The sequence below is a fragment of the Diceros bicornis genome, chromosome 9 (assembly GCF_020826845.1).
Source record: "Diceros bicornis minor isolate mBicDic1 chromosome 9, mDicBic1.mat.cur, whole genome shotgun sequence".
Classification (NCBI taxonomy): domain Eukaryota; kingdom Metazoa; phylum Chordata; class Mammalia; order Perissodactyla; family Rhinocerotidae; genus Diceros; species Diceros bicornis.
The window spans coordinates 50,220,391-50,247,863 of record NC_080748.1 but is presented as its reverse complement, the minus strand read 5'-3'; the positions used below and the strand labels follow the sequence as shown (position 1 = coordinate 50,247,863).

At 33.4% G+C, this 27,473-nt stretch overlaps 1 protein-coding gene across 2 annotated transcripts in view; it reads left to right on the top strand.

The window, feature by feature from the left end:
- The window catches only part of KLHL1 (kelch like family member 1), a 351,208-nt gene that overhangs the window by 280,473 nt on the left and 43,262 nt on the right, over positions 1–27,473 (top strand). For both annotated transcript variants that reach the window (XM_058547700.1, XM_058547699.1), the window contains one exon: positions 619–843. In XM_058547700.1, the coding sequence (XP_058403683.1) occupies positions 619–843 (225 nt within the window). The remainder of the gene's footprint in view (positions 1–618; positions 844–27,473) is intronic.

Here is a 27,473-nt window from a genome sequence, read left to right as displayed (position 1 = left end):
GAGGAAGATTAGAACAGATGTAGCTCAGGGCTAATCTTCCTCAAGCGAAAAAAGAGGAAGATTAGCAACAGATTTTAGCTCAGGGCAAATCTTCCTCAGCAAAAAAAAAAAAAAAAAAAAAAAAAAAAACTTTTGTTATTTAAGGCGTAAGACAAATATAAAAAGAAACACGGTAAAAAATTTCTTAAATTAACTTCTCTTCACTTTCAGAAATTACAAAGTAATATACACAGCTTAGTTATTTAAAAGAGCTTTCATAAATTTTTTTCACGCTAGGATTATGTTACTATTTTTTAATGGCAAACAATGAGAGAAGGAAGTTGTAAAATCTGCTGACAGAACTGTGTCATGTTCAACAATGATTCTATTGAATCGATACTTTAGCAGGAGACAATTATATAATTCAAATAAGCTGATCTATTTTGATCATTAGTGTCTGCCAAGAAGCAAAAATAAAGTCGTTAATTTATTACTCCCCTTTGTTTTTTCTGCCACTTTTTCTTTAAGAAAAGTGAATGTGACAAGAGTGTTTTCACATCCTAATTTGTACACTGCCTTGGGTAGGTCATATGTTGGGTTGGTAGTAAATGGTGACTCTTTGATTTTATGTTTTATCAGGAGCTACAACCATAGAGAAATATGACCTCAGGACAAATTTGTGGATCCAGGCAGGGATGATGAACGGCAGGAGGTTGCAGTTTGGTGTGGCTGTTATTGAGGACAAACTCTTTGTAATTGGAGGTCGAGATGGCTTAAAGACATTGAACACTGTTGAATGTTACAATCCCAAAACCAAGACTTGGACTGTCTTACCACCAATGTCAACACATAGGCATGGTCTAGGTAAGATCTCTTACTTTATTGATACTATTTTTAGAAACAGTAAAAATATATGTTAAAATATAGTATTACTGCCGTTAATTATCATTAACTTTAGGTAAATTGTAGGTTTATTTAGAGCATATTTTTTTATAAAGTTCTTGACGTTTTCCTGTCTTGGCCAATGTACAGTAAACTATTCAGAGAGATGTTGAAGACACCAAAATAAGTAGACCTCAAGCTGTCCTCAAAGTTTTCACAATCTGACATTCAGACAATAGTCATAAAATTCGATATGAAAAAAAAAGTGGAACAATCATGGAGAGGCTAGAGTAAAGCAGACCAGAGGATGAAACAGCTAATGTGGATTGAAGAAAATTTCATTAAGGTGGCTCACTCCTACATTACCGGATAGACAAGTCTAGCTGTATCTGTGCACTTATTTGATTCCACCTTGAAAAATCTGGGGGGAGAGGGCAACGCAGGTTTAGAGAAAGACTGACGCGTCAACTGGCACCAAGGGTCAATATGATAGGATTCAATTAATCTCTACTATGGAGTAACCTGTAGGTGGGGAGAACTATATTTGGTTTTAGAAGATCTAGGTGTGAGTCTTGAAACTACCACTTAATATTTGTATTATTTGGGGACAGCACTTAAACTATGAGCCTCAGTTTTCTGATTTGCCACCAATTCAAGGTAATAACATTTTTTTAAAAAGATAAAAATCTAATGATGATAATGAATGTAAAAATCACTTTGTAAATTGTAAAGTCCTACACAAATATTTGAAAAAGAGGAATTTAATGAAGACTAACAGTTCCTGAAATTGCACTTTGTATCACGGGGATTGTAAGGAGAAGTGCAAATTACTTTCTCTAAAGACCTGAAATATGCCAGATAGTCGACTGAGTGCCTTTCATATATTTTGAATATACACAGTAGACAGATATCAGGGTTTAACTGAAAATCCACTGATTTAGACATTCAGAGGCAATTAAAATTAAAAAGAATTTTAAAAACAAATAAAGGTGTCCAAATTTGAGATCTCCAGCACTGCATTTCCCATTCTTGTCTACCCTACCATCGATCTAAGCAAAAATAAAAAAAAAATAAAATAGCTCTGAACTAAAGCAACTTAGCTTTTTGATCATTTGGTTTACCTCCCTTTTCTTCAGTTTGCTCATTAGCAAAATTAAGGAATAATAATAAATGTCTGAGAACTTTTTCAAGTTCTTAAATTCTGTGTTTTAAATAAAAAACATATAAATTATTTAAATCACATAGAACCCAATTATATGAAAAACATGAACAGCAAATGATTTTTCTCAGAAAATATTCATGAATATTAAAGTTTTCTTATATGATTTTTCTTCTAAATATATTGGAAGATTTTGGCTTTCATGTCCATGTAAAAACTCTATGTGTTGTTTTTATTAGCTAGCTAGCTAACTACCTATGTTCCTGTTTGGGGGAAATATAGAGAATAAGCACTCTGAATTAGAATTTTTGGAATTTAATGTCTCTTTCTCCCTTTGTGTTTTAGTCAATTCAATTCCTTTCTATTAAGGTATACTAAAGTTAAACTATGTAGTATATTTGCACGTCAAGAGAACATACTTAAAAACTTTTCACCAAGAATACACCGTAAGTGGTATCATTTCAGGTGTTAAAATGTATGAGCTAATGGTTTGCCTCAAATTCTATCACACAGGCACCAGTGCTGAGCAGGGTGGTAATCTTGGATAATGTCTTTTAGTTTTTCTTATTTGTTGAACAGTTCATTGTAAAGGTACATGTAGAAGTAAGGCTGCACGGAAAATCATATGAGCCGGGTATCACAGACATCTGAAATATAATGCAGTATTTCCCACAAGTTTTAGTGACCCAATAGCAACTCTAGTAGTCCACTGTTTTCATGCCCAAGCCTCTCCTGTTTTGTATTTTTTGTTCTGCTTCACTTCTATTACCAAGTGGATCGTCTCTCTTGCATATCTCATGCCATTGGCTTCCTTTGTGTTTTGCTTCCTAGTGGTTATCGCTTCCTGTCAGTTTTTTAAAAATTCTCTACTATAGTACTTCCCAAGATCTGACCTGGTCCAGTTAGTAAGTAAAATCGTAGCATAGGGCATCATTTCTGGGCATGATTCTCATCTTAACGTGCCTCACAGACTGCTAGCAATGCCCAGTTATAGAAAACTGCCTTTGGTTTAGATGCCAATCCAAGGTCCAATCAGTTGAAGCCAGATTGATAGCTACACAAGACACATCTGTGTTCTCTGATGAAGCAGAGTGCTTCCTTTATGATCATTCCCTATGATCAGTTGAAGCTCAGGAAGTTCAGCATTATGAGTCATACCCAAATACAATAAACATCCTTGGTCTAAGATTCTTGGTCCCTGAATATAAGATACCAGTCTTCGATTTACCTTCTTTTCTCTTCCAACATCTTCTACTATATAGATGTTGATATTTCTAATTTAATCCATCATATATTTTAAATTTAATTAGATATATTTTTCTTTATCCCTTCCTGACAGATAATTTAATATCCAGCCCTCCAAATTGTTCTTAGTCTGTGTGCATCATATTTATTCCATGGATTGGTGTCTTAATCTCAATTAATTTTGTTTTTTACATTCTCACTATCCCTACTGGGTAATTCATTATAATTGCTTTCTTCTACATAGTATTAATATCTTCTCCTCTCTGTGAGGCTATATATTATGCTTATTTCAAATTCTTATCTGCCTCTTTAATTAATTCTTTTTTATTTATTAAAGGTGATCATCTTCCTCCTCTTCTTCTTTTTCTCCTCTTCCTTATCTCCCTCCATTTCTTCTTCCTCCTATTATTTCTCATTCTTTTCTAATTCTCTTTAATAGTAGTTGAGAGCACTGAAAAACGTAATTTTTAAACTGTGTGCTCATGTGGGCATATCAGATACTTTGGCTAGTTGTATGAAGGGCTAAAGCTTTGTGCCATTCTTTGTGCCCTTCCAAAACATTTAGGAGTGGGTAGGGGAATTATATCTGGGGCATGGAGCCCTGACCCTGCAAGCTGACTTTGCCCAACCTATCTGCTGTTACCCCTAACACATAGCTCTCAGGGACACATCTCTTTACTTCCATTTGCACGTAAATCTCCTTGGGCCTTTCATCCTTATCTGCAATGCCCTAACCATAGGTCTGGGAGCTGGAATGGGAAGGGAAGGTGTTGGACCCGCAAGTCTGTTTGTTTCTGCTCTTAGCAATTCCTCATCCAAGCTGGGCTCTGATGATATCCTGATATTACCCAACCAATTATGGCGAGCTCTGCATGGAGACTGCTGTTTCACTGCCTAGCAGTGTGGAAGATGCAGTAGGTCTTCTGAAGAGAACAATATGACATAGTAAAAAGAGCACAATCAAGTTTTCCTCCAAGATATTCCCCCAAGGCAGTGCTGTGAATTTTTGTCTATTCAGGAGGTGACAACTGACGTGTTTCTCTGATTGTTTTTTGCAGTCTTGATGTTAGTTTTCCAAACACACACCATGACTCTCCCTTTAGTATAATCGCCAGGACTGGGTTTAAGTGTAAATCAATAGCCGTCTGCGCTAGTTTTCTGTTTGTTCAGAAACTAGAATGTCTCATTTTATTTGCCACATAGTCAATCAGTACCTACTCTGTGGTATGCAGTGAGATTACAAAATTGACTATGTAATCCCATATTATATATTCAAGAGATGAGGGGCTAGAGTCTAAAGTAAAATTTAATAATATAAAATAAAAACTCAAAATATTTTCTTTGATCTATATAGCTCCTCCCCCACCTTGATCTGTATGAAAAAAATCTTTGCATGATTTTACAAGAAAGTCATATGAGTTCTTTGGTTGCTAAAGATCATTCTGTAGCCAAAAATGTTTCATAGCTATCAGTAAATGAAGAAAGCTCCTTCTGCTGGGTAAAAGAGCATATAAAAATTACATTCATATTAAGTCTGTGACATAAAGGGAACAATACATCTGCCTAGAGAATTAAGCTAATTAAGACCACAGTTCTCTGGATATGCTAAGAGTTTTTATTTTAGCATTTATGTCTTTGAAGCACACAATTCTATGCATCAAGTCTCTTTTCACCACATTTTATAATGTATAAAATTGAATAAGACATTACTATAATATGCTGTTTGCAATTAAGTCTTTTTAGGAGAAAATGATAAAAAGTAATGCAGCTACAGTTTATTACAGATTTTCTATATGCCAGGCACCATGCTGTATGTTAAATATATGGTAGGAGTTGTTTTTGTTTGTTTAGTTTTCAATTGAGATAAAATGCGCATACCATAAAATTAAGTGTTAAAGTGTAGAATTGAGTACTTTTGAGTATATTCACAGAGTTGTGCAAACATCACCACTATCAAATTCCAAAACATTGTTATCATCCTAAATAGAAACCCTGTATCCAATAGTTGTACCCTGTACCCAATAGTTGAGTTGCTTTTCATTGCCCCATCTCCCTAGTCCTTAGCAACAATAAATCTACTCTCTGTCTCTATAGAATTGCCAATTTTGGACATTTCATATAAATAGAATCATAAAATTTGTGGCCTCTTGTGTATGACTTCTTTCACATAGCATAATGTTTTCAAGGTTCAAGCATTTTGTGGCATATATCAGTAAAATTCATTCTTTTTATGGCTAAATAGTATTCCACTGATAAAATTTACCACGTTTTGTTTATGTATCATCAACAGAAGGACATTTGGGTTGTTTCCAGTTTTTGGCCATTATGAATAAAGCTGTTATGAACATTCATGTATGCATTTTTGTGTGAATATATGTTTTCAATTCTGTTGGATATATACATCAGGGTGAAATTGTTGAGTCGTATGGTAACTCTATCTTTAACTCTTGGAAGAACTACCAAGCTGTTTTCCAGAATGGCTACACCATTTTCTATCTTCTCAGCAATGTATGAGAGTGACAATTTCTCCACATAGTTGGCAACACATTATTATCTGTTCCTTTTTTATTATAATGATCCTAGCATATATGAAGTGACATCTCATTGTGGTTTATAGGCATTTCTCTAATGAATACCTTTGAGAAACTTTTCCTATGCTTATTGGCCATTTATATATGTTCTTTGGATAAATCTCTATTCAAATATTTTGCCCATTTTTTGTTTGGGTTATTTTTCTTTTCCTTGTTATAGTTGTTCATTTTATATTCTGTATATAAGTCCTCTGTCATATATAAGATTTGCAAATATCTTCTCCCATTCCATGTATTCTATTTTAACTTTCTTGATAGTGTCCTTTGAAGCACAAAAATTACTAACTTGATAAAGTCCAATTTAATATTTTTTCTTTTGTTGCTTGTTCTTTTGGTGGCATATTTGAGAAAATATTGTCTAATCTACGTTCTTGAAGATTTGTGCCTGTATTTTCTTTTAGAAATTTTGTATTTTTAGGTCTTAAATTAAAGATTATGATCCATTTTGAGTTATTTTTTTAATATGGTGTGAGGTAGAGTTCAACACCATTCTTTTGCATGTCGTCCCAGTGCTATTTGTTGAAAAGACCTTTCTTTCCCATTGAATTGTCTTGGAGCCCCTGTCAAAAATCAATTGACCATAAATATAAGGGTTTATTTATAGACTCTCAATTCTATTCCATTAATATGTATGTCTGTCTTTATGCCAGTACCACACTGTTTTGATTACCATAGCTTTGTAGTAAGTTTTGAAATTGAGTATCAGTGTCAGCCCTCTGACTTTATTCTTCTTTTACAAGATTTTTGGGGCTTTCATTTCCATACACATTTTAGAATCAATTTCTCAATTTCTGCAAAAAGCTGGCTGGGATTCAGATATTGATTGCACTGAATCTATAGATGGATTTGTGAGTTTTGTCACCTTACCAATATTAAGTCTTCCAATCCATGAGCACTGGATTCTCTTTACTTAGGTCTACTTTCTTGTACTTCCTTTGCTAAAGTTATTGCTAAATAGTTTATTATATTTGATGTTATTGTAAATACAATGACTTCTTATGTTCATTTCCAGGTTTTTCATTGATAGTGTATAGCAATACAATTTATATTTGTATATTGAACTTGTGTCCTGAAGCCTTGCTGAATGTTTTTATTACGTTAGTAGATCTTTTGTGAATTTCTTAAAATTTTATATATATAAAATCATGGTATCTGCAAAGAGAAATGGTTTTACATCTTTCTTTAAAACCACATAATTTTTATTTCTCTTTCTTGCCTATTGGCCCCGGCTAGAATCTCCAGCACAATATTGAATAGAACTGGCGAGAAATGATATTGTTGCCTTGTTGTTAAATTAGGGGGAAAGATTTCAGTCTTTCATCGTAATATGATGTTATCAAATATTTTTTTTGTAGATGCTCTTTGTCAGGTTAAAGAAGGTCCATTATGCTCTCAGTTAGTTGCATGTTCTATGATGAAAGGGTATTGGCTTTTGTCAAGTGCTTTTCCTGCATCTATTGAAATGAACATGTAATTTTTCTTTTATTCTGTTAGCATAGTGTTTTACAATAATTAATTTTCAGAAGTTAATCTACCTATCTTCTTTAGATAAATCTCACTTGGTCATGGTCTATAAACCTTTTTATACGTTGCTGTATTTGGTTTGCTAATATTCTGTGGAAGACTTTTCATCTCTATTCGCAAGGGATATAAGTCTGTAGTTTTCTTTTCTTGTGATATCTTTGTCTGGCTTGAGTATCAAGGTAATGCTGACTTCATAGAATGAGTTGGGAAATGTTCACTGATCTTCTATCTTGTGCAATAGTTTGTGAAGGATTGGTATTAATTCTTCTCTAAACATTTAGTAGAATTCATCAGTTAAGCCAAGGAAGCCTGGGCTTTACTTTGTGGTAAGTTTTTAAATTACTAATCACTCTTTACTTTTTATCGGTCTATTCAGATTTTCCATTTCTTCTTGAGTCAGTTTCTGTAGTTGGTGACTTTCTAGTAATTTGTCCATCTCATCTAGGTTATCTCAGGTGTTGGCATACAATTCTTTATGGTATACCCTTATAATCCATTTTATTTCTTCATTTTATTTTGACCATTTGTAAGATTATTTATTTATTTATTATTTTCTTTTTGCTGCATTGCGGATGCTTCTTTTTCTTTTTTTAAATTTTTTGCTTATTGCAGTAACATTGGTTTATAACATTGTATAAGTTTCAGGTGTACATCATTGGTAGTGATGTTCCCTAGTTCATTCCTGATTTTAGTTATGTAACACCTCTCTTTTTCTCTTACTCAGTCTAGGTACAGGTTTGTCAATTTTCTTGATCTTTTCAAAGAATCAACTAGTTTTGTGGTTTTCTTTATTGTTTTACAATTATCTATTTTATTTATATCAACTCTATTCTTTCATATTTCCTTCCTTCAGTTTACATTCTTTCTCTAATTTTTAATGTAGAAAGTTAGATTATTGATTTGAGATACTTCTTAATTTAAGTTTTTACAGCCATACATTTCCATCTAAGCACTGCTTTAGTTGCACTATATAATTTTTTCTATTTTGTGTCTTTGTTTTCATTCATCTCAAAGTATTTTTAATTGTTTTTTTCATCTTCTTTGACCCATTGGTTATGTAGGAGTGTTTTTAACTTCCACATATTTATTAGTATTGTCATACTAATTATATGTTTATACATTATATATCCATCAACACTGTTTTAAAATGATTGATTTATGTAGTTATCTTTTAAATAAAATAGGAGAAAATAAAGACATAAACAAAAAAGTACATTTATACTATTTTTATATTTACCTTACCAGTGCTCTTTATTCTTCATGTGGATTTGTGTTCCTGCCTAGAATTGTCCATGTTTCAGTCCAAAGGACTCCTTTTAGTATTTCCTGTAGGGCATGTCTGCTCCAACAAATTCCTTCAATGTTTCATTTATTTGTTTGTTTGTTTATTTAATCTGGATGTGTGATCATTTCTCCTTTTTAGAAGGATATAAAATTCTTAACAGTTTTTCTTTTAGCATTTTGAATATGCCATTCCACTGTCTTCTGGCCTCCTTGTTATCTGATGAGAAATGAGCTGTTAATTTTATTGTGGATCTTTTGTACATGATAAGTTGCTACTCCATATATTTATTTATTTATTTATTATGTTCTTTTTGCTGCATTGCGGATGCTTCTTTTTCTTTCTTTTAATTTTTTGTTTATTGCAGTAACATTAGTTTATAACATTGTATAAGTTTCAGGTGTACATCATTATACTTCTGTTGTGGCCTGGTGTTGGGGGTGCTGACACAGACGCCATTGGAGTTCTCCCTGAGGCCTGCTACTCCCTATATTTAAATTTATCCTGCTTGTAGGTCCTTAAGCCCAGCTCTGTATCTCTCAGCTGAGCTCCTGACAAGGCAAAGTTGTAAACTGTCTACTGAAGTTGTGAAGGAATGCTCCAACCTGCACACTGAGCCCCTCAGCAAAGGCAAGGTTTCCTTCCCTCCCCCCATAAGGAAGCCTTGGCAGAGGTGCCTAAAGATGGTCTCTTCCCAAAACCTCAGACAAGGAGACCTGGGAATAAAGGTGCCTGGGCTAGGAATGCAAATAGGTGAAGAGCATGACCAGCCAGAGTGGGCTGAGTACCTGATTGCAACTCCCTTGAGAGACTGCAATACTTTGGCTGTGCACCAAGATTGGTGTGAGGAGAGCAGCTTTCCCCTATGAGGCATGCCAGGTAAAGTCTCTGTAATTGCCTATGGTCAGGTCTGAAAATCACACCTAGATTTGTACCAGGAGCTGGACACCTCATGACTTAACCTTCACTTGCTGCTTGCACAAATCCTTAAGGTCAGCCAGAGATGAGAGCTTAGAACCTTCTCAGATTTTACCTGAGCATGTGCACAGCCCTTAACATGCACATGACCTTCAAGAGTACCAGGAACAGTCAATCTTTTCGAATACCCCCATGGACATCTCATTCCCCAGCTCTTCTTTTAAGTATTTTACTCAGCTTCTTATTTGTCCCAACTGTTTTCACCACCTTAGGCAACTGTGATGTTAAATAACTGCCACTGATTTTGTTCTTGACACACACCCTGGAGCATTCTCAGTTAGAGGAAGCCTTAGGCAGGTGAAGGAAGGATAAGCCCTGCAAGTGGAGGTTTCCAGAGAACTGCCAGACAGGTCAGAAAATAATTCCCTGAGGATGAGACTTTTGAGGAATCTCCAAATCTGACCTGCCTCCTCCAGTGGCTGCTAAGCTGCTGGATTTCCTGACTACCTTGATTGTGAGGCTGTTGGCTTTTAAGGCTACTGCAAATCTAGGGAGAAGGTGATGGGAATAGGACATGTTAAAACATCACAGAGATCATTGTTCTTAGCTAGATTAAGCTGTTTTTCTTGAATAAATGTGCCTCAGATATTTTAAAGCCCTTATTTATTTTCCAAAGTTCTGATTTTGACACTTTTTGCTAGTGTTCTCATTACTTTTATGGAGTAGTGGGTCTTTGGAGGTCTTTACTCTGCCATTCTTGTCTACATCAACATTAAGGATTCCTTTTACATGGGTACAATAAACAGAAACTGACTGATCCATGAGCAAAAGGAGCCTCTTGAATACATAATGGTTATTCAAACCTTAGAAATTGTTTACATGGTCTAGCCATCAGCAACAGGAAAACATTTTCAAAGCAATGAGAATAGCACATTGGCTGTTTGTCGACAATGCTGATAAATGCTGACTCTTCCCCTTAGATGGTGAGGTTAGCCACTCTTGAGCTAAAAGAACACCTACATAACAGACAAGCATAATGTATGAATCCCCAAGCTGTATACTTTAACCAAAAACAAACAAACAAGAAAACCACAATGGTTAGCTTAGAAAATTGATTGGATATCCTGGAACCTGGCTGAAACCAAGGCCGACTGGCAGTTCATTCAAGATAAAAATTACATCCCTTTGATAATCTAGTGAAGACAAAGATACTTCCATGAAAGACACTAGATGCCCCGCTGGCATCTCTGCTTCTATCTATTCTAGATCTGTGAGATAGCTCTGAATCACATTGCCCTAGAAATTGGATACTGCTGCAAACTTTGCCAATTCAAAACAAAATCATATTTTCTTTCTTTGCTTTGCTCATTCTAGTTTTAAAGTTCCTGTTGAAAGCACTATATTGGCCAAACTTAGTTTATAGGTATAGGCCTTAGTTTTTCAGAGTCAGGAAAAAGAAGTAACTCAACTTACTGGCATCTTTAGTGGAAGACAACCTTGCTTTCCACAACCATTCATATGTGTGACTATTCCCAAAATAAGAAGGACGTTCAGATGCTGAGGCTATCTGAAAAAAAATGGCCAATATCTACTATACGTTTGTTAACTGATTAAATACTCACAACCACCCTATAATATAAGTATTATCATTATTGCCATTTTAATGATAAAAAAATGATGAACAAAGTAGTCAATTCACTTTCTCAATGTCACATCATCTTATAAGGAAGACCTGCAATTTTAATCTAAGATTCTTTGACTCCGAAGTCATATTCTTTCTAATACAACATGCTGTTGCCAATAAGTAAATAATGATAATAATAATAAATATATTCTGTTTACTTATAAAAGAATTGTTATGTTTTCATTTTAATTTATCAACTAAAACTCATTCTATCATCTTATCTATACAAACCAAAAGACACTCAAAAATATCAATTCAATATTTGAGTGTCTGAATGAAACTGATAGCATGGCTGATCAATTTGAAGATTCCTGTAGGATGATTTTGAAGAATGATTCAACCACAGTATTATAGATTTGAAGGAAAAATATAGATTTAGATTTAGATATAGACAGATGGATAAGTAGGCAACTAAGTAGATAGACTAGATAAATAAGAAGATAGATAAATAGATGATAGATAGATAGATAGATAGATAGATAGATAGATAGATATGTTGTTTCACTGCTCATCTATATTCCTCTGAGTTCCCCTGAGAGTGAAAAGGGGCAAAATACTGATAGAACTATGCTTGTTATCTTCACGTCAGGGATTTTTTTCTTTTCTTTTTTTTGGTGAGGAAAATTGGCCCTGAGGTAACATCTGCTGCCAATCCTCCTCCTTTTGCTTGAGGAAGATTGTTGCTGAGCTAACATCTGTGCCAATCTTCCTCTATTTTGCACGTGGGATACCACCACAGCATGGCTTGATAAGCAGTATGTAGGTCCATGCCTGGATCTGAACCTGCGAACCCCAAGACATTGAAGTGGAGTGTGTGAACTTAACCATTAAGCCACTGGGCCAGCCCCCATGTCAGCAATTTTGATACCATTAGAATGATACAGTTTGGAAGTAATAAATCAAGAAAAAATGTCTCTATATTCTTAAACATTATGCATTTTATAGGCTGGTCTCCCGTCCATCTTCCTACTAGGAAACCCTTCTATGCATATAGAGCTCCATGAACTTATTACCTAATATTATGGATAGACAAACTATCAAAATTCCTAGGATATTTTAAGGATATGAAGAGAGACGTAAAGGTATATATACATGCAATGTTCTCTGAAAAACCAGACAATTTAGCTTTCAAGAAAAAGCTTAAAACATAAAAAGAACACATATGTATTTGGTATGCTTTAATAGATGCCATAAGCTATTCATCCTTGAAACAAGTAATTATAAAAAAGAGAAGAAAAAATATATAAGAAATATCTTCAAATTTAAAATGTTTGCTGAAATTAAGTATCATATGAAAATTTTGGAAAAAATTGCTGTCGTCTCTTAAATAAATAAGAGAAAAATATATTAAAATGACAGGAAAATAAATGAGACAAAAATCAATAATCAGAATGTATGATATTCCACCCATGGTAGTTTTGGAAGAAGAGTACTAAGAAAGTAAGAGAGAAAAATAAGAAATAATCTGAGAGAATTTCTCTGAAGTACAACACATGGCCTCAAAAATGGGTAAAAGCAACCAGAAAAATGAGTGAAGAAAGAGCAAGTTCAATCTCTCTGTATTAAATCTCAGAGTATCAAGGATAAAGGGATGATTACAATATCTTCCAAGAGGAAAAAAAATGAACCTAAGCTAACAAGAATAACCATGAATGAACAGCAAAGAAGTCACTGCAATGAAATGCCTGAGTCAGCCATAAAAGAAGGATGAGCAGACTGGTATCAGGGTTTTCTGTATCAATCCAAGATGCTAGAAACTAAGGAAAGCCTACTTCAAGCTTACGTCAAGTCAAACTACTACTCAAATATGAAAGGAGGGAAAAAGACATCTTCAGACATTGTTGGATTTGCTGCTCTCAGAATCCTCAGATTTTTTTTTTTTTCTGGAGAAATAGAAAACTTTATTGTATGTATGTAAAAGGGTTATTTAGTTTTCTGAAAGGCCTCCTGCCTCCCAGCTTTCCTCCATGGTTTACTGGGACATCGAATCCATCTCCTCCTGAGAAGAAAGTCTCTCCATTGCCCCAGTCACTGGCCCCATCTCCTGGGCATCCCTTAGTGTGTTCCCCAGGCAGCCAGGAGAACAGACAGCTGGAAGGCCTTGAGTGCTTTCTTCAGGCTCCACAGGAACAGGATCAGCAGCAGAGTGACCCAGCTGAAGGCCAGCACCTCCGCTAGAGGGTCCTTCAGTGTACTGCAGGGGGCTTTCAACCATGACACTGGTGTCTTCTCATAAATTTGAGATTGGAAAAAAAGGGGCATCTCAAGAAGAACAAATATTCTAGTACTAGGATTCAAAGTTTTCCCTCACTGTCAGGAAAGGCAGAGAATAAACGGTTGTATATTCACAATGTGCTTGACCTCATGAGAGAAATAGGCCATCAGGTGTTCTCTTTGCCAAAAGCAAACACAGGACTGTTTCCCAACCACAAAGATTTGGGCGGTCCTAATGTGTCACTGAATTGCCCTCCTTCTTGTTGCTTAAAAAACGTCTGATTCCACTTAGAATCTATTCAACTAGACTGGAGGAAAATTATGAACGCAATCGGAGGAGGCTTTCCTCAGAACCGAGGGTGGGGTTGGAGGATGGGGATCTGTTTACCTGCTTCCAGGAATACTCCCATGCCAGGAAAACAAGACAAATGAGGCTTCATACACCGACTGGGGGAAATGTGATGTTAAAATTAAAATATTAAAGAATATTTTCAAAACAATATTAAGTATTTAAATTAATAAAATCTCTTGTATGTATATTTGAAGAAAGAGAACCCAAAGTGATGTTTATTATCAGTATTTCATGGCTTTTAGAAACTATTCTTATAACAACAAGTAACGAATGGACTGAAGAATATATCAGGGTAATAAAACCTTGCATTTATTTTTGATATAACTCAGTAGATTAGAAAATCTCATTTTCAGCTGTCAGTTTTAATTATTTTAAAAAGAACACTTGCTTCAGCTTAGCCTTTGTTTCTTTAATTATATTAGCATATGTTTGTGCTCTTCATGTCTCTTTTAAGTAAAAAATAGCATTTCTCACAAGACCAAGAGGAGCTACATTTCTTTAAAAGGGTTCTCCCTTCAAAGTTCTGCAAGTTTTTACAAGGAAACAAAATTCAAAACTGCCCACTCAGTTTTATGTATCATATATAAAAAAAATGATATAGTGAAAATAAAAAATATAATGGGGTAGGCTAGGGATGCAAATACAAGGTTCAATTCTTTTGATAATATACATTCATATACACTTACTCAAATGCACATATACAAATATATACACAGAACCACGGTATTCAGTACTTAGGCATGTCTGATTGATAAAATAGAAAAAATTCTGAACAGGATATGGGACATAAAAATAAGTTTTTAGAGCAGAAGACCTTTGCCATTTTCCTTCAAATCTTTAATATTTGAGTAAACAGGAAATCATAATAAGGTCACCTTTCTTATTACTTATGAAGATGTGATATAGATAAAGACATGCATCTACTATGTAGAGATTCTGTCTTGTTTGTTATGCAATAATCTTTTACTTACTCTATTATTCATTTCCACAAGTAAAATTTCATGTCACAAAATGTGTGATTGATCCTCAATATGATTCCTCCATGTACATCCCAGCTCTTAAATAGTCAAGAACTATATTTTATCCTTCTACACAGTATTCTTCCAAGGAATACATAACATTGTATTCTACAATGGAGTTAAGAATTTGTGAACTGAGTAATAAGAATTCCTTTTACCATAGTGTGCTTTGATAAAATGCAAAGGCTCATAGAAGATCTTCTAGAACACTGGCCCTTGAAACTAGGATCTGGTTCTGAATACTAACAGAGATAATACCTGTTTAATCTAAAAGTTACAGTATTAATTTTCTCTTCCTGAGTGACTAAATCAGTTTTTATCCCAAGAATATTGTAGATGATGTAACTAGTTTTTCCTCTGTGAGTTAAATGTTATAAAGTCTGGAATTAAATTTGCAGTCTAATAGTAATGAATATGCATGCATTTTTGTAGCAATCCCAAACTTGGTTATATTTTTTATTTCTTTGCTTGTTTTGCTATCTTCTTTAGCACCTAGTTTTAATAAAATATATCTATCTCTGTTTTATATATTTTTGAAATCACCTGAATTTTTCAATAATAAGATGGAGTATAAGTATTATTAAGTTAAAGATAAGGCCAGTAGAATTAGTCAAGTTAAATATAAGGAAGATTTGTGTAAGAATGTTCATTGGTTAAATCATTCCATTGTTCAACTAGCATTAAATTGTACTACTACATACTATAATACACATGTTAAAATAAAAAGATGAATAAAGTTGTACTCCAAGGATCTCAGGCCTGAGTAGGGAGACCAGAAAAGTTAATAGACAATTAAAATGCAGTATTGTAAGTACCAGCAAGTAAGGTGCCATAATCACACTGTTTTAAGTCAGAATGGGTAATTAGGAAAGGCTTCTAAAGAGACGTGATGCCTAAATTGAATTATAAAGGATTAATAGCCAGGCAAATCGAAAAAGAAAAGTACACTTCAGCCAATGAAGCAAAATATGAAAAAAAAAAAATGTGAAAAGGAAGTGTAGAATATTTGGGTAGCAAAACGCGAGGTTATTGAAAAACAAATTAGTGTCAATGATGTTGGATTAGCTCATGAAAATATTTTAAAATTTGACAAATATCCGTTTTCATGTTTAATCTTCAGTACAAGATGTATAGGAGAATACATAATATGATTTCTATAATCCCACTCCATGATAATAATCCCTCTCTATGATAATATTTCAATTGAATTCTTAATTTACTAATAAAACATTTATTTTAAGGTAGTTTGTGTCCATAATTGGTCTTGTATATTTGAATTTAGCCCAAATTTCAAATAATAAATATATAAATTCACCTGATATCATTTTTGTATTGAAGAGAAAACAAATGATATTTGATTTTTAGAAAACATGAGGGCAATCTGGTCACTCAGGTGAATCACAGAGAAGGAGCTATTAACAGAGAAGTGAAAAATATTAAATCAACTACCAAAAGCTTACCACTTCAGTTCCTGATATTCTGGTTCTGACTGCTAATTTATTGCTTGCTTTTGTTTTGGTAGATTTATCTGGAAAGATGATTTTACTTTATATTTTAGCTTTTTTCATAGATGTCTTCAACCTGAATAAACGTGCAAATTTTTCATGTGTCAATTTAAAATGCGTGTTAAAACTATATTTAATAGAAAAATTGCTTCAGTCCTAATAATGTCTGTCTCAATGTGCAGGTGGTAGTGGGAGGTTAAAGTAATTAAAACAAAAAATTGTGTAGACTAATAGATATTTGAACCTAGAGAGTATCAGAGAAAACACTACTCTCAAATTTTAATTTTACAAATGAGAAAACTGAGGACCAGAAAGATTAAGTAGTTTGTTGAAGTTCATACAGCTCATTAGTGGCAACGCTTGGTTTGGAATTCTCCACAGATTTGAGGTTTGTTTTGTTTTGCTTTGCTTTTTGTATTGATTTTCTACCTCATTCTAATTATTTGTGTATTACTAGAACATATTGTTTGCTTTTAGAATATATTACAATTTCTAGAATATATTGTTTATTTTTAGAGATATATATAAAATCTAGAATATATAGTTTAGAATTGATTCTAGAATGTGTTATTTCTAGACTATATTCTAGAATATATTGTCTAGAATATATTGTTTATTTTTCACAGTAAATATGTTGAGCCTAGGGACAGAGCCAGGTTTTGTGGGCTTAAAGTGAAACTGTCTTAAGAAAGAGAAATGCACTTCCCATCTGAACACATTGTAAGGGCTCCTTCATGGACTCCAGAAGGAGCCTGGTGCATAAGGGGCCCTAAACCTTAAGCTTCATCAGACTCACAAGAATTCCCTTCTCAACGGGCAGAATTATCAACATTGACTCTAAGACTATATTTTGCTTTAGTCAAAATTAATTAATTTGGTGCTTTCCTTTTCATGAGAATTACTGATTGGGTTATATTACATACAAATTCATATCGCGTTCAAGACTATATACAGTTTATAATTTTCCAAAAGTTATTTTCTTTTTTCATGTATTTTAGATACTGGCCTATATATTCCAGCTATAAATTTACTAAGGCTTAAAATATTTTAAATGAATACACAAGTATCCAACAGAAAATCTCTAGTTATGCATGCTTATGATGTGTATTAGAGTGACTCATTTGGTAAAATATTTCTAAATTATTAGAACCGTTGTTCATATAAGTCTAGAGATTTGTGAATTACTTGCAGCTACCATGAGACCAAATATTAATAAATAACTTTGTCATGGCCAATGTTATGACCCTGAGAAAATGCTCTTATTTGCTATTTTATTGATGGAATACCATGAATTTTTATCCTGTAATCCTTCAGGCATTCACAAAAATACATTCATGTAAATTACCCAAACAATATCTCCTTGTGAAAGTAAAAGAAAAGATAATATTTTTGATTTCGAGGTGAAATCAAATCAATCTTCTTCATGTGTTTACTCAAATCACCCTTGCTAGAATGTAAGCCCCAAGAGGACACAGTTCTTGGCTTTTGTGGTCTGATGTCTTAAGCCCTCAACACACATAGGAAACCAAATATTTTTTAATGAAGTAATATTTTTAATTAAAAGAGTGTGCCCTACAAAGTTGAAGGTATTGATATTGATAGTTACTAATTATTTCTGTGAATATTATTGTAGTAATATTTACTTTTACAAGACACATATAAATCTTTTGTGTTCAGACTTTTGTATCTCTTTTTATGACAATCGACCAGCAGTATGTCATTAGTGTAACACAGCAAACATTCCAAGACACCAAACACTTAGGCTTGAGTGTATTCGCACTCCCAGAAAAAGATTTAAACAAAAATGTATCGTTTTTTTTCCTTTGCCCAGAGAAAGAGATTAGTTTTCAGATTTAATGTAGACGAAAGTTCCAAAACACTTCAGCTTTTCACAGGACATGAGGCCTCTGCTCAAGAAACAATAAGATGAAAAATGATGTCCTAGCAACTTTTTCTTCCTTGATCATTTCAGTTAAAAGATAGTTTTAAATGTCAAAGTTCAAATAGAATTCAGAAGCAGCTTTAACGGTAAGCCGACTTTTACAACGAATGATAACTCACAGGTACTCAGGTAAATGATTCCTGAGAGGTAGCAGGCTCTGAGAAGTTAATACACAAGAAAATATTACAGAATCAATGTGTTACAATTGAACAGAATGATATAGGCTATTTATACTTTTTTAATCAGTTAGATTCACATTGCGTTTTAAACTGGGATAAAAGGAAAGAATAATGCAAAAATTAACTTATACTACATTTTATGCTGGGGAGGAGGCAGAGAATAAGGCAAAAATAATTTCCATTGTTTTGCCAGACTGTACTTTTTAACATTCTTAAAAGATGGCAAAAATGCAGAATAATGAATATTATTATAATATCCAACAACTCAATATTTCAAATTTTAAGACGTTAAAGCAAATCACAGTATTTATATATCCATACATATACTTTTATGCAACTATATATTTCTATTCTTATGCGAAATTTTGATTAAAGCCTTTTTAAAGACATTTTAATGCATCTTGCAACCATGTATATAAATGAGTTTGTATATTTTTACAAAAAATAGTACATTATGATTAGTCTTTATCCTTAGTCTAAAAGGCTATTATTAGGACTCTCAAGTATGTTAAAAAGAGTAATGCTGCCTTGTTATTATTCTTTTGAGCACTCAACTAATTTTTTCTTTATTTGGTATAGACTCCTTTAAGAAGGTTAGCTCTTTTGTTATTTTTGCAATAAAACTATTTGCGTTATTTGTATTCTTGGAAAATAATTAGCTTTTAATATTGAGCCTGTTATGGCACTTACAGATAAATTAAGTTTAACTGGATATTTTATTATATTAGATTGAAACTTTCAGACTAAATTTTATTCATTCAGCAAATATATTGTCAAGGACTTCGCTGGGTGACAGAGAGAAAACTGAACAAACATGATCCTGTGCTCATATTGCTTTGGGTTTAGTAAGGTAACAGAACACCATTTATTTAGTAGCTGTCGACCTTTGATTCTAGGACAATTTCTCTTTGGGTTTGCTTAAATAAGAGAAAATATTATACTTATAAATAAAATGTGAACGTTATTGTAATAGATATACCACACTATTGAGGTACTCAAAACTTTTGTATAAGAAAGATACTTATTTTTATGCTATCAAATTAAAAAAGGAAGAATAAATTCACTTTGATATAAAAGCTGTTACCTAATATGTGTGCTTGCTAATAACACAAAATGATCAGTGCCTCTGAGGCGATACAAGTTAATATTATATATATATTAATATATATGATAAATGTTTTTATATGAATATGCTATCTTTAGAATATAATAAATGTTGGAGTTTCTTTTATAGACCTTGTAGGACATTTGGTCCTGTCCAAAATGTCATGAGACACTTGGTCCACACCAAAAGGTCTTTGACATTTGCTCCTGTCCAAGACGTCCATAAGCGTATTTGGTCCATGGCAAATGGTTTTGAACAGGACCAAATATCAAGGACCTTTTGGTGTGGACCCAATGTCTCCATGGACATTTTGGACAGGACAAAATGGTTCTGCAAACTTCAAGGAACTTTTGGTGTGGACTCAATGTCTTATCGACGTTTTGGACAGAACCAAATGTCTGCTAATCTTGGTAGATATGTGTAGCCTTCAGGAGCTGTAAGTAATTGTGGAGTACAAGTCTTTTCCCTGTAGACTTACTGTCTATGTCAATGAAAAATAAAGTGTCCGATCAAATTCTGATGCACATATAAATACTTATTTGCAAATCAGGGGGAAACAAGCAGAGCTAGACACACTACTTGATTTGTAAGCTAAACAAAGTACAGCCTTTTGTGGTGAAATACTGCCAAAATTATGGTTTAGATTAGGCAATAGACTCCCCATATTAGGCTATACTTGAAAAAGCCCTTGACTTTGAACAGGCTACTGAGCAACCTGTTATAATTATAATCTTGTAAGCTTCTTCTATAATCGTATAACCTGTTGATATGAGGGCAGAGGTGCTTTTAAAATAGTTCTCCTTATTCCACATACCTTAAACACCACTCATTTCACTAAGGAACAGAAAATTTCTATCATCAATTATGGGAAAAAATAGTATAGGATTAAAATAGCTGCTGCTCTTGTAATAGGTCATGCCTGAATCTGAGCTTCTGATTAGTTGTTTAAATGACGATTAACCTTCTTCTTTGAGGCAGCTCTTTTCCCAAGCACTGTTTTAGATGAGGATAATTCAAATATTAATTAATGAGTCGATTTTTCCTGTTTTGACCATGACAAATATAAATAGTTGCATATTCCATTGAATCAGTATAAATAAAAACATATTGATAATCCAACATCCTCAAGCCATAACTTGATGCTGATCTGCATAATTGCCAAACATTAGAAATAAGTGTAAAATGTCAATATTGTAATTAGAGGTCAAACTAAGAAGAAGAAGGGGAGAATTATAAGAAAAATGGTGCGAGAAGCAATTGGACTTACGTGAATCCGGACCATTTCTCTGTTCCTTCTTAGACAAAGTTTTGACCTTCACCTTATTTTTGACCCTAGTACCTGAAATCACACTGAATGAAGAGTTGCTCTTTAAAAAAAAATAAATAAATAAGTGCTAAGAACTCTCCCAAGCACTTTAAGTACATTTTCTCATTTAATTCTCATACCAGCCCCTTGAGTGTAAGTACTATTATTATCACTATTTTACAGATTAGAAAACTGAAACTCAAAAAGTTGAAGCAATTGACTTACTATTAATAAGCATACTCAAAACTTTTTGCATTCAATTCTATGCTCTAACAGTTATTTTTTATTAATATTCTGCTCAGGTTCTAGCTTAGAAAATACCTCTGTGTCAATCAATTACTCCCAGGCAATGGGAAAATCCCTAAGACTTTTTAATGGAATCATGTGTATCCAGCTGGAAAGAAAAAAAGAGGACTCAACAAGAAAAAAACATTTCAGGGACTTGTGAGCAATTATTTCCAACTTCTACAGTTGCTTATTTTGTTAATGTTTATTTTTATTTGTTTCCATTTAATTAAATACAGCTGCATAGGTATAGCAGGCCTGGGATTAGTAAACCAACATGCTTTTCTCTGCTGCCTCTTAAAATAGTATTTCCTAGTGTCAGCTAAGAACTAAGTCTATCACAATAAAATGATGGAGTCCTGGGATTGTAGTCTTAATGTAATTATTTTTATCTAATTTATACTATTTATTTATAAGTTTTGCGATACTAAAAAGAATATAAATCAGAAAAAATAGCTTAATGGAATTTGCTGTTTTGAAATAATATCTTCACAATTTGATTCATGCATCACCCTATTGTGATCATTTTGTCAAGGAATCAAAGAAACATGTTACAGAATTATTGTTGCTAAATAGAATTCACTCGAATTTATGTTATAATATGTGATCCCTCAATCTTAGCATTTAGGAAGCTTTAAGATCTAAAGCTGTGTACCTGAATCCCTTCACTGTTACCCTTCTTGGCAAAGAAATTATATCTGGTTCTCACTTTAGATTTTCATAATTGCTTTTGTCTAGAAGCAGCTAACATGAGCCTGTACCTACATAAGTCAATTACTCCAGAATGTAAGTATGAAAAGACAGACAAGGGCCGTTAGTGGAAACGTCTATTATAGGGATCTCTAACCTTGGCCCTTTCATCTAGAAATTTATAGAAGGTATAATAATGAGTCTGCATCCCCCTAAAAGATATAAGATGGAAAGGTAAAGATAAGTGGTTCATTAAAAGTAAATTGAGGCAATTGATTCTCATTGTTTAAGTCAATTTTGAAGACAATGGATAAAAAATGTTGCCATTATAAAAGAATAAAGATAAGGAGCCTACTTTTTTGTTTGCTTGTTTTCTCTTATCTTTGAAAGTTGCTAAAGGTACACAATACTAAATAATAGCTTAGACAGAGAGAACAGGCCAGAATGACCAAATATGCAACACAGAATAGGAGTCTGCAAGGTGGAGAAGAGGTATGGAGGCAGATTAATATGCCGACAGTGTTGATTAGTCAGAGGAGTCGATGCAGAGACATATGGGGCAGAGAGGAACAGGCTGGTAAAGCAGAAAGTATATATGGCAGCATATCAGCATTGTCTTGAAGACCAGATATTACAGTAGCAAGATAAGCCAATCACAGCTTCCCAAAGAACACCCTGATGATGTTATATTTAAAGTATATGAAGATTATATATTTGTTTTACATTTGCTTATGCCATACGTATTATAATATATAAACAACAAACTTAGGCTAGCATCCATTAATAATAAATAAAATAATTAGGTCTCATGGGTTCTGTTGTATAGCAGAGATAGTTATTACCTTAGTCTGTCCCCTTCAATTATTTCCCCCAATACCAAAATTAACTTTCCAAAACACAAATCTGATTGTCTATTTACCTATCTAGAAAGAATAAACTCCTCAGTGTGATATTCATAACTGATCAATATTTACCCTTTGCCTAATGCTAGCTCAAACTCTGCTACTTCCCTCTGCTACCACACCCAGAGATTTAAATACTAAATATCTTATCAAGCTGGAAACACACAAAGCTGTTTTACAGCCTACTTTGCACAAGCTGTTGCTTCCACCTACTCAGACTTATCCTTCCTCTATTTCCTGCCTAGAGAATGCTTATTCATCCCTTAATAGTTGAGTCAAATGTCATTTCCTAGGTAAGATCTTCCTTTAATACCCTTTGCAATGCTAGGTGTCCCCTCCTCTGCACTCGTGGTACATAGTAGGTATATTACAGCAACTATGATGGTAGGTCATACTTATTTGATTTTACACTTAGTCTATTAGCTGCTAGAATAAGACTATGTAATATTCATTTTTATTTAACTGTCCACAAGTTCTTAAAACATTGCTACCTCATATTAGAACTCTGTTAAAAGAATGTAAGACACCATCTTTGATTGCAGAAAATCACTAATAGAATCCTTTTTGAAAAAGTTAGTTCCCTGTTAAGATAAGAACCACACTTGTTCAATTTCTATGCACACTTGAAGTTCAAGAATATATTTTTTTCTTTTAGTCAATAGAACTTCAGGAAAAATCAGTTCAATGAAGAAATAATAATTAACAAAAGCATAAACAGGATCTTAACTAATGAAGTTGTTAATAATTACTAGGTCTTTACTTATATCACCTCAAGCTCGAACTGTACCAGAAACATAAACTGTGCTCAAATGTGAGAAAAATTAACGTCTAAGAGAGAGTCAAATAGAAAAGGTCTTTTTAGCGTTGAAGTGTGTTTGATGGCTGGAAATCACTTGATACCTTAGTCTTGATCTTATACTTGATAAAATATCTCCTTTAAACCTTTAGACACTTGTTTTAGTCAAGATACCAGCACAATTTTCTTTTCATCTCTTGTTCTGATGGAAAGTTTTCTTAGAAAACGAAAACTATTTAATTCTTTACGTTTAAAAACTTTATAAAAATGACTCAGGAAAAATCCTATGATTCAAATATAATTCAAAATATGTTGACTTAGGAAAATTGATACCTAACTACTTTTTGGTTTACAATATGGAAATTACTCCTTTTCTCTGATAATTAAAAAGTCAGATTACTCTATATGAAATAAAAAAAGAAACATTTTTCAGTTCTAAAAATAAAATTGTTTCTCTTCCTTATTCACAATCAGAACAATGTCTTAAAACATCTAATTTATTTGTAGTGATTTTACTTTATAATTAGGAGATTTATTCTGTAAGCATTTATCAAATAATTAATGTTAATTCAGTACTATGATATACCTTAAAAATTAAATATGATCAAGAATAAATATAATTTTCTCCTAGAGGAAATTTTCTAAATTTAAAATCTTTTAATTGTCTTTCACACTGCTACACAATCCTTTCCACATCTTTAGAGATTCTATAACATCATATTCTGCATTTCAAACCACTGAAGAAGATTAATTTGTTCTTCGAGGCTTTAGTTGCCTAATTAGTCCATTCTTTCTTTATTCTTCCATGGTCCATCCACTCAGGTCCCTAGTGAATGTCTGCTAGGTCTAAATCACAGTTATAGATGCTTTGTGAGATGCAATAATTATCAGAAAAAAAAAATCTTACTTTCACAGAGACTGCAATTTCTTAGAAGACACAGACCCTAAGTTACCTTACTACAATCTAGAAAGACATATAAACTTTATAAAAAAAATTATCAAACCATGGTTGCATTCTTTGCAGCTTGGTTAGTAAGAGAAAACTTTACCTCTGGAGACTTGGAGATTTGCATGGTGGGCAGAATTTTGATATGTTGCCGTAGGAGAAGATCTTTTGCGATATGGGGTACAATATAAGAAATGTCATGAAAAATAGGATACATGGAACTTAGATGAAACACCAAGTATCGCTTTTTACTGTTTTGAATAATTTATGAATATATCAGTGGTAGAAACAATTTTAAAAAGTTAAGGCCATATATTGATCAATATATTATGTCATATGATGAAGTTTTATCTTTAATATTTTCTCAACAGTGGAAAATCCTTGAAGATTTTGAGCAGGATAGTCTGCTACAGGCAGAGTAATCTCAATCTCATAGAAACATCAAAAATCAGTTGAAGAACATAGATATGCAGGTAGTAAATCTAGTTAGAAAGCTACTGAAATGTATGATATCAGAATTAAACAAGATAAATTATGGAGAAAACAAAAGGAAAGAACACATTGTAAAAGATATTTCATAAGTAGAATCTCCTCTTGAAATCATCAGTATGTAAATGGTTAATCTATTAAAATTCTGTGGAATTAATTTTAATATAAGGATTGATGACAGTCATTATATTACTGTAGATTGATATTTCTTGAAAGATAAGATAGATCGCTAAAAGAGAGTTCTGGTTTGTAATGTATGAAATTTGTTAAAATGTTAATCACAGGTAACAAACGTGTTTCCTTACTACTCCTCTGATACACAAAACTTATTTACATTTTAAAGAAAAAAAAATCTGCATTTTGCATTTGTTAGAATAGGTTTTGCCTTAATTCTAGGTTAAGTCTGAAACAAAAAGTCATAGGTAATATATATTTTTTTAATTTCTATAATTACTTCTTAATAATTCAGTTATTAATAAATGTAGCTATAATTAATTTAAAGTAGATCTGCCCACACCTAGTCTCTTTTCTGTTTCTTTTCTGACAGGGGTGAGAAAAAACTTACAATAATATCAATTGCCCCTTTTTTATGGGTAATATAGAGCAGATAACCAGAATTTTCAAGTTGTCAACTGTCACTTTACAGCAGATAACCAAATTGGTAAAAGTGTATGGTTGATTTTTCAAAAAATTAATTTAGACTAACATTATTACTCCTGCCTTGCTTGGCAAAAGTTGGTTCCTGGGAAGGGTGTGAATCAGTTTGCGTAAGTGGTTCTGGATCCTTTTGAACAAAAGGGATGGAGACCCTCCACGTCTGAAGGAAGGGGAATCTGTCCAGATGAACTAAGGAATTTCCACTCTGAGTCCCAATGGCAAAGAAAAGCAATGAGGCCCCAGTATAAAATACCTTCAGAGAACAAGGTAGACTTGGTGGTGGACCAGCTGAGCAAAGTGCCTAAGGTCCTGGGGGTTTAGAGGGAGGAATTGGCCTGTGACTCCTTCACTCTATTGTGTATATATTTTTGCATCTTTTACATAAGTGTTATCAAACTATATTTGATTAGCAGCTTTTTCTTTTCTCACTTAATGTGGACAACTGTCAGTGCATAAAGAACTGTCTCTTTCTTTAAGTACTGCATATATTATATCATGTAGTCACAATATAATTTATTTAATTTTTACCATATTATCTTAGTCAGCTCAGGCTGCCAAAACAAAACACCATAGATTTGGCAGCTTTAACAACAGAAATTTATTTCTCACAGTTCTGGAGGCTGGAAGTCCGAGATCAGGGTTCCAGCATGGTCCAGTTCTGGTGAAAATCCTCTTCCTGCTTGCAGATGGCTGCCTTCTTGCTGTCTACTCACATGGCTTAGAGAGAGCTATCTCACTCTTCTTCAAAGCCACTAATCACATTATAAGGGCCCCACCTCACGACTCCATCTAACTCTAACTACCTCCCAAAGGCCTCATCTCCAAATACCGTGACATTGGTGTTAGGGATTCAACAAATAAATTGTAGAAGGACACAATTCGGTACATAGCACTCCTGTTGCTCTAGGATTGTATTCTCTTATTCTTTTAAGCTTATGCATCGGTGATAATGTAGTCCTCATTCCTAGTCTAGATTATTTTTACTATCCCAATTTTTAAAATCAGGTATACAAATCAAAATATTTTAGTAATCTGTTCAACAATAAAGGCTTTGGAGGACATTTATACTATCTTCATTTGTTTGTTTTCTCTTTCATTAATTTCAACTATTTTATTTTTATTCATGGTGTCTCTCTAGTGGCATCGGTTCATTTCACTTTCTAAATTGAAAAGATATTAAATATTTATTTTCTATCTTCAAAAGTTGTGTATTTTCAGGTCAACCCAGTGGCGTAGTGGTTAAGTTTGCACGTTCCTCTTCAGCAGCCCTGGGTTCCCAGGTTCGGATCCCAGGCATGGACTGATGCACTGCTTGTCAAGCGATGCTGTGGTGGCATCCTATATAAAGTAGAGGAAGATGGGCACAGATGTTAGCCCAGGGCCAGTCTTCCTCAGCAAAAAAGGAGGATTGGCAACAGATGTTAGCTCAGGGCTAGTCTTCCTCACCAAAAAAAAAAAAAAAAAAAAAAGTTGTGTATTTTCCTTTAAATCATGCGCAGTTTTATACTAATCAATTAAGTCAAGTTAATTACTTGACTGTTCAATTCTTCAGATATTATTTTTCTACTATACCTCTCCAATACTAAGATATGAGTTTTGTTTGTTAGCCGAATCTGAAATTCTCTTTATTTCAAGAAATTTCCTTTCACATTAGTATCAAGGCTAACATATTTACTTTATTCTTTCCTCTTTTTTCTTTTCTTATTTATCTTAATGTGCTCCCTCTTATTCTTCCCTTAAGTCTTTAGATTTAGGAGATGCTATTTATTTCATTGTCTACTCTTATTAATTCGAATTCTCAATCTATCACTAAAGGCTCTTT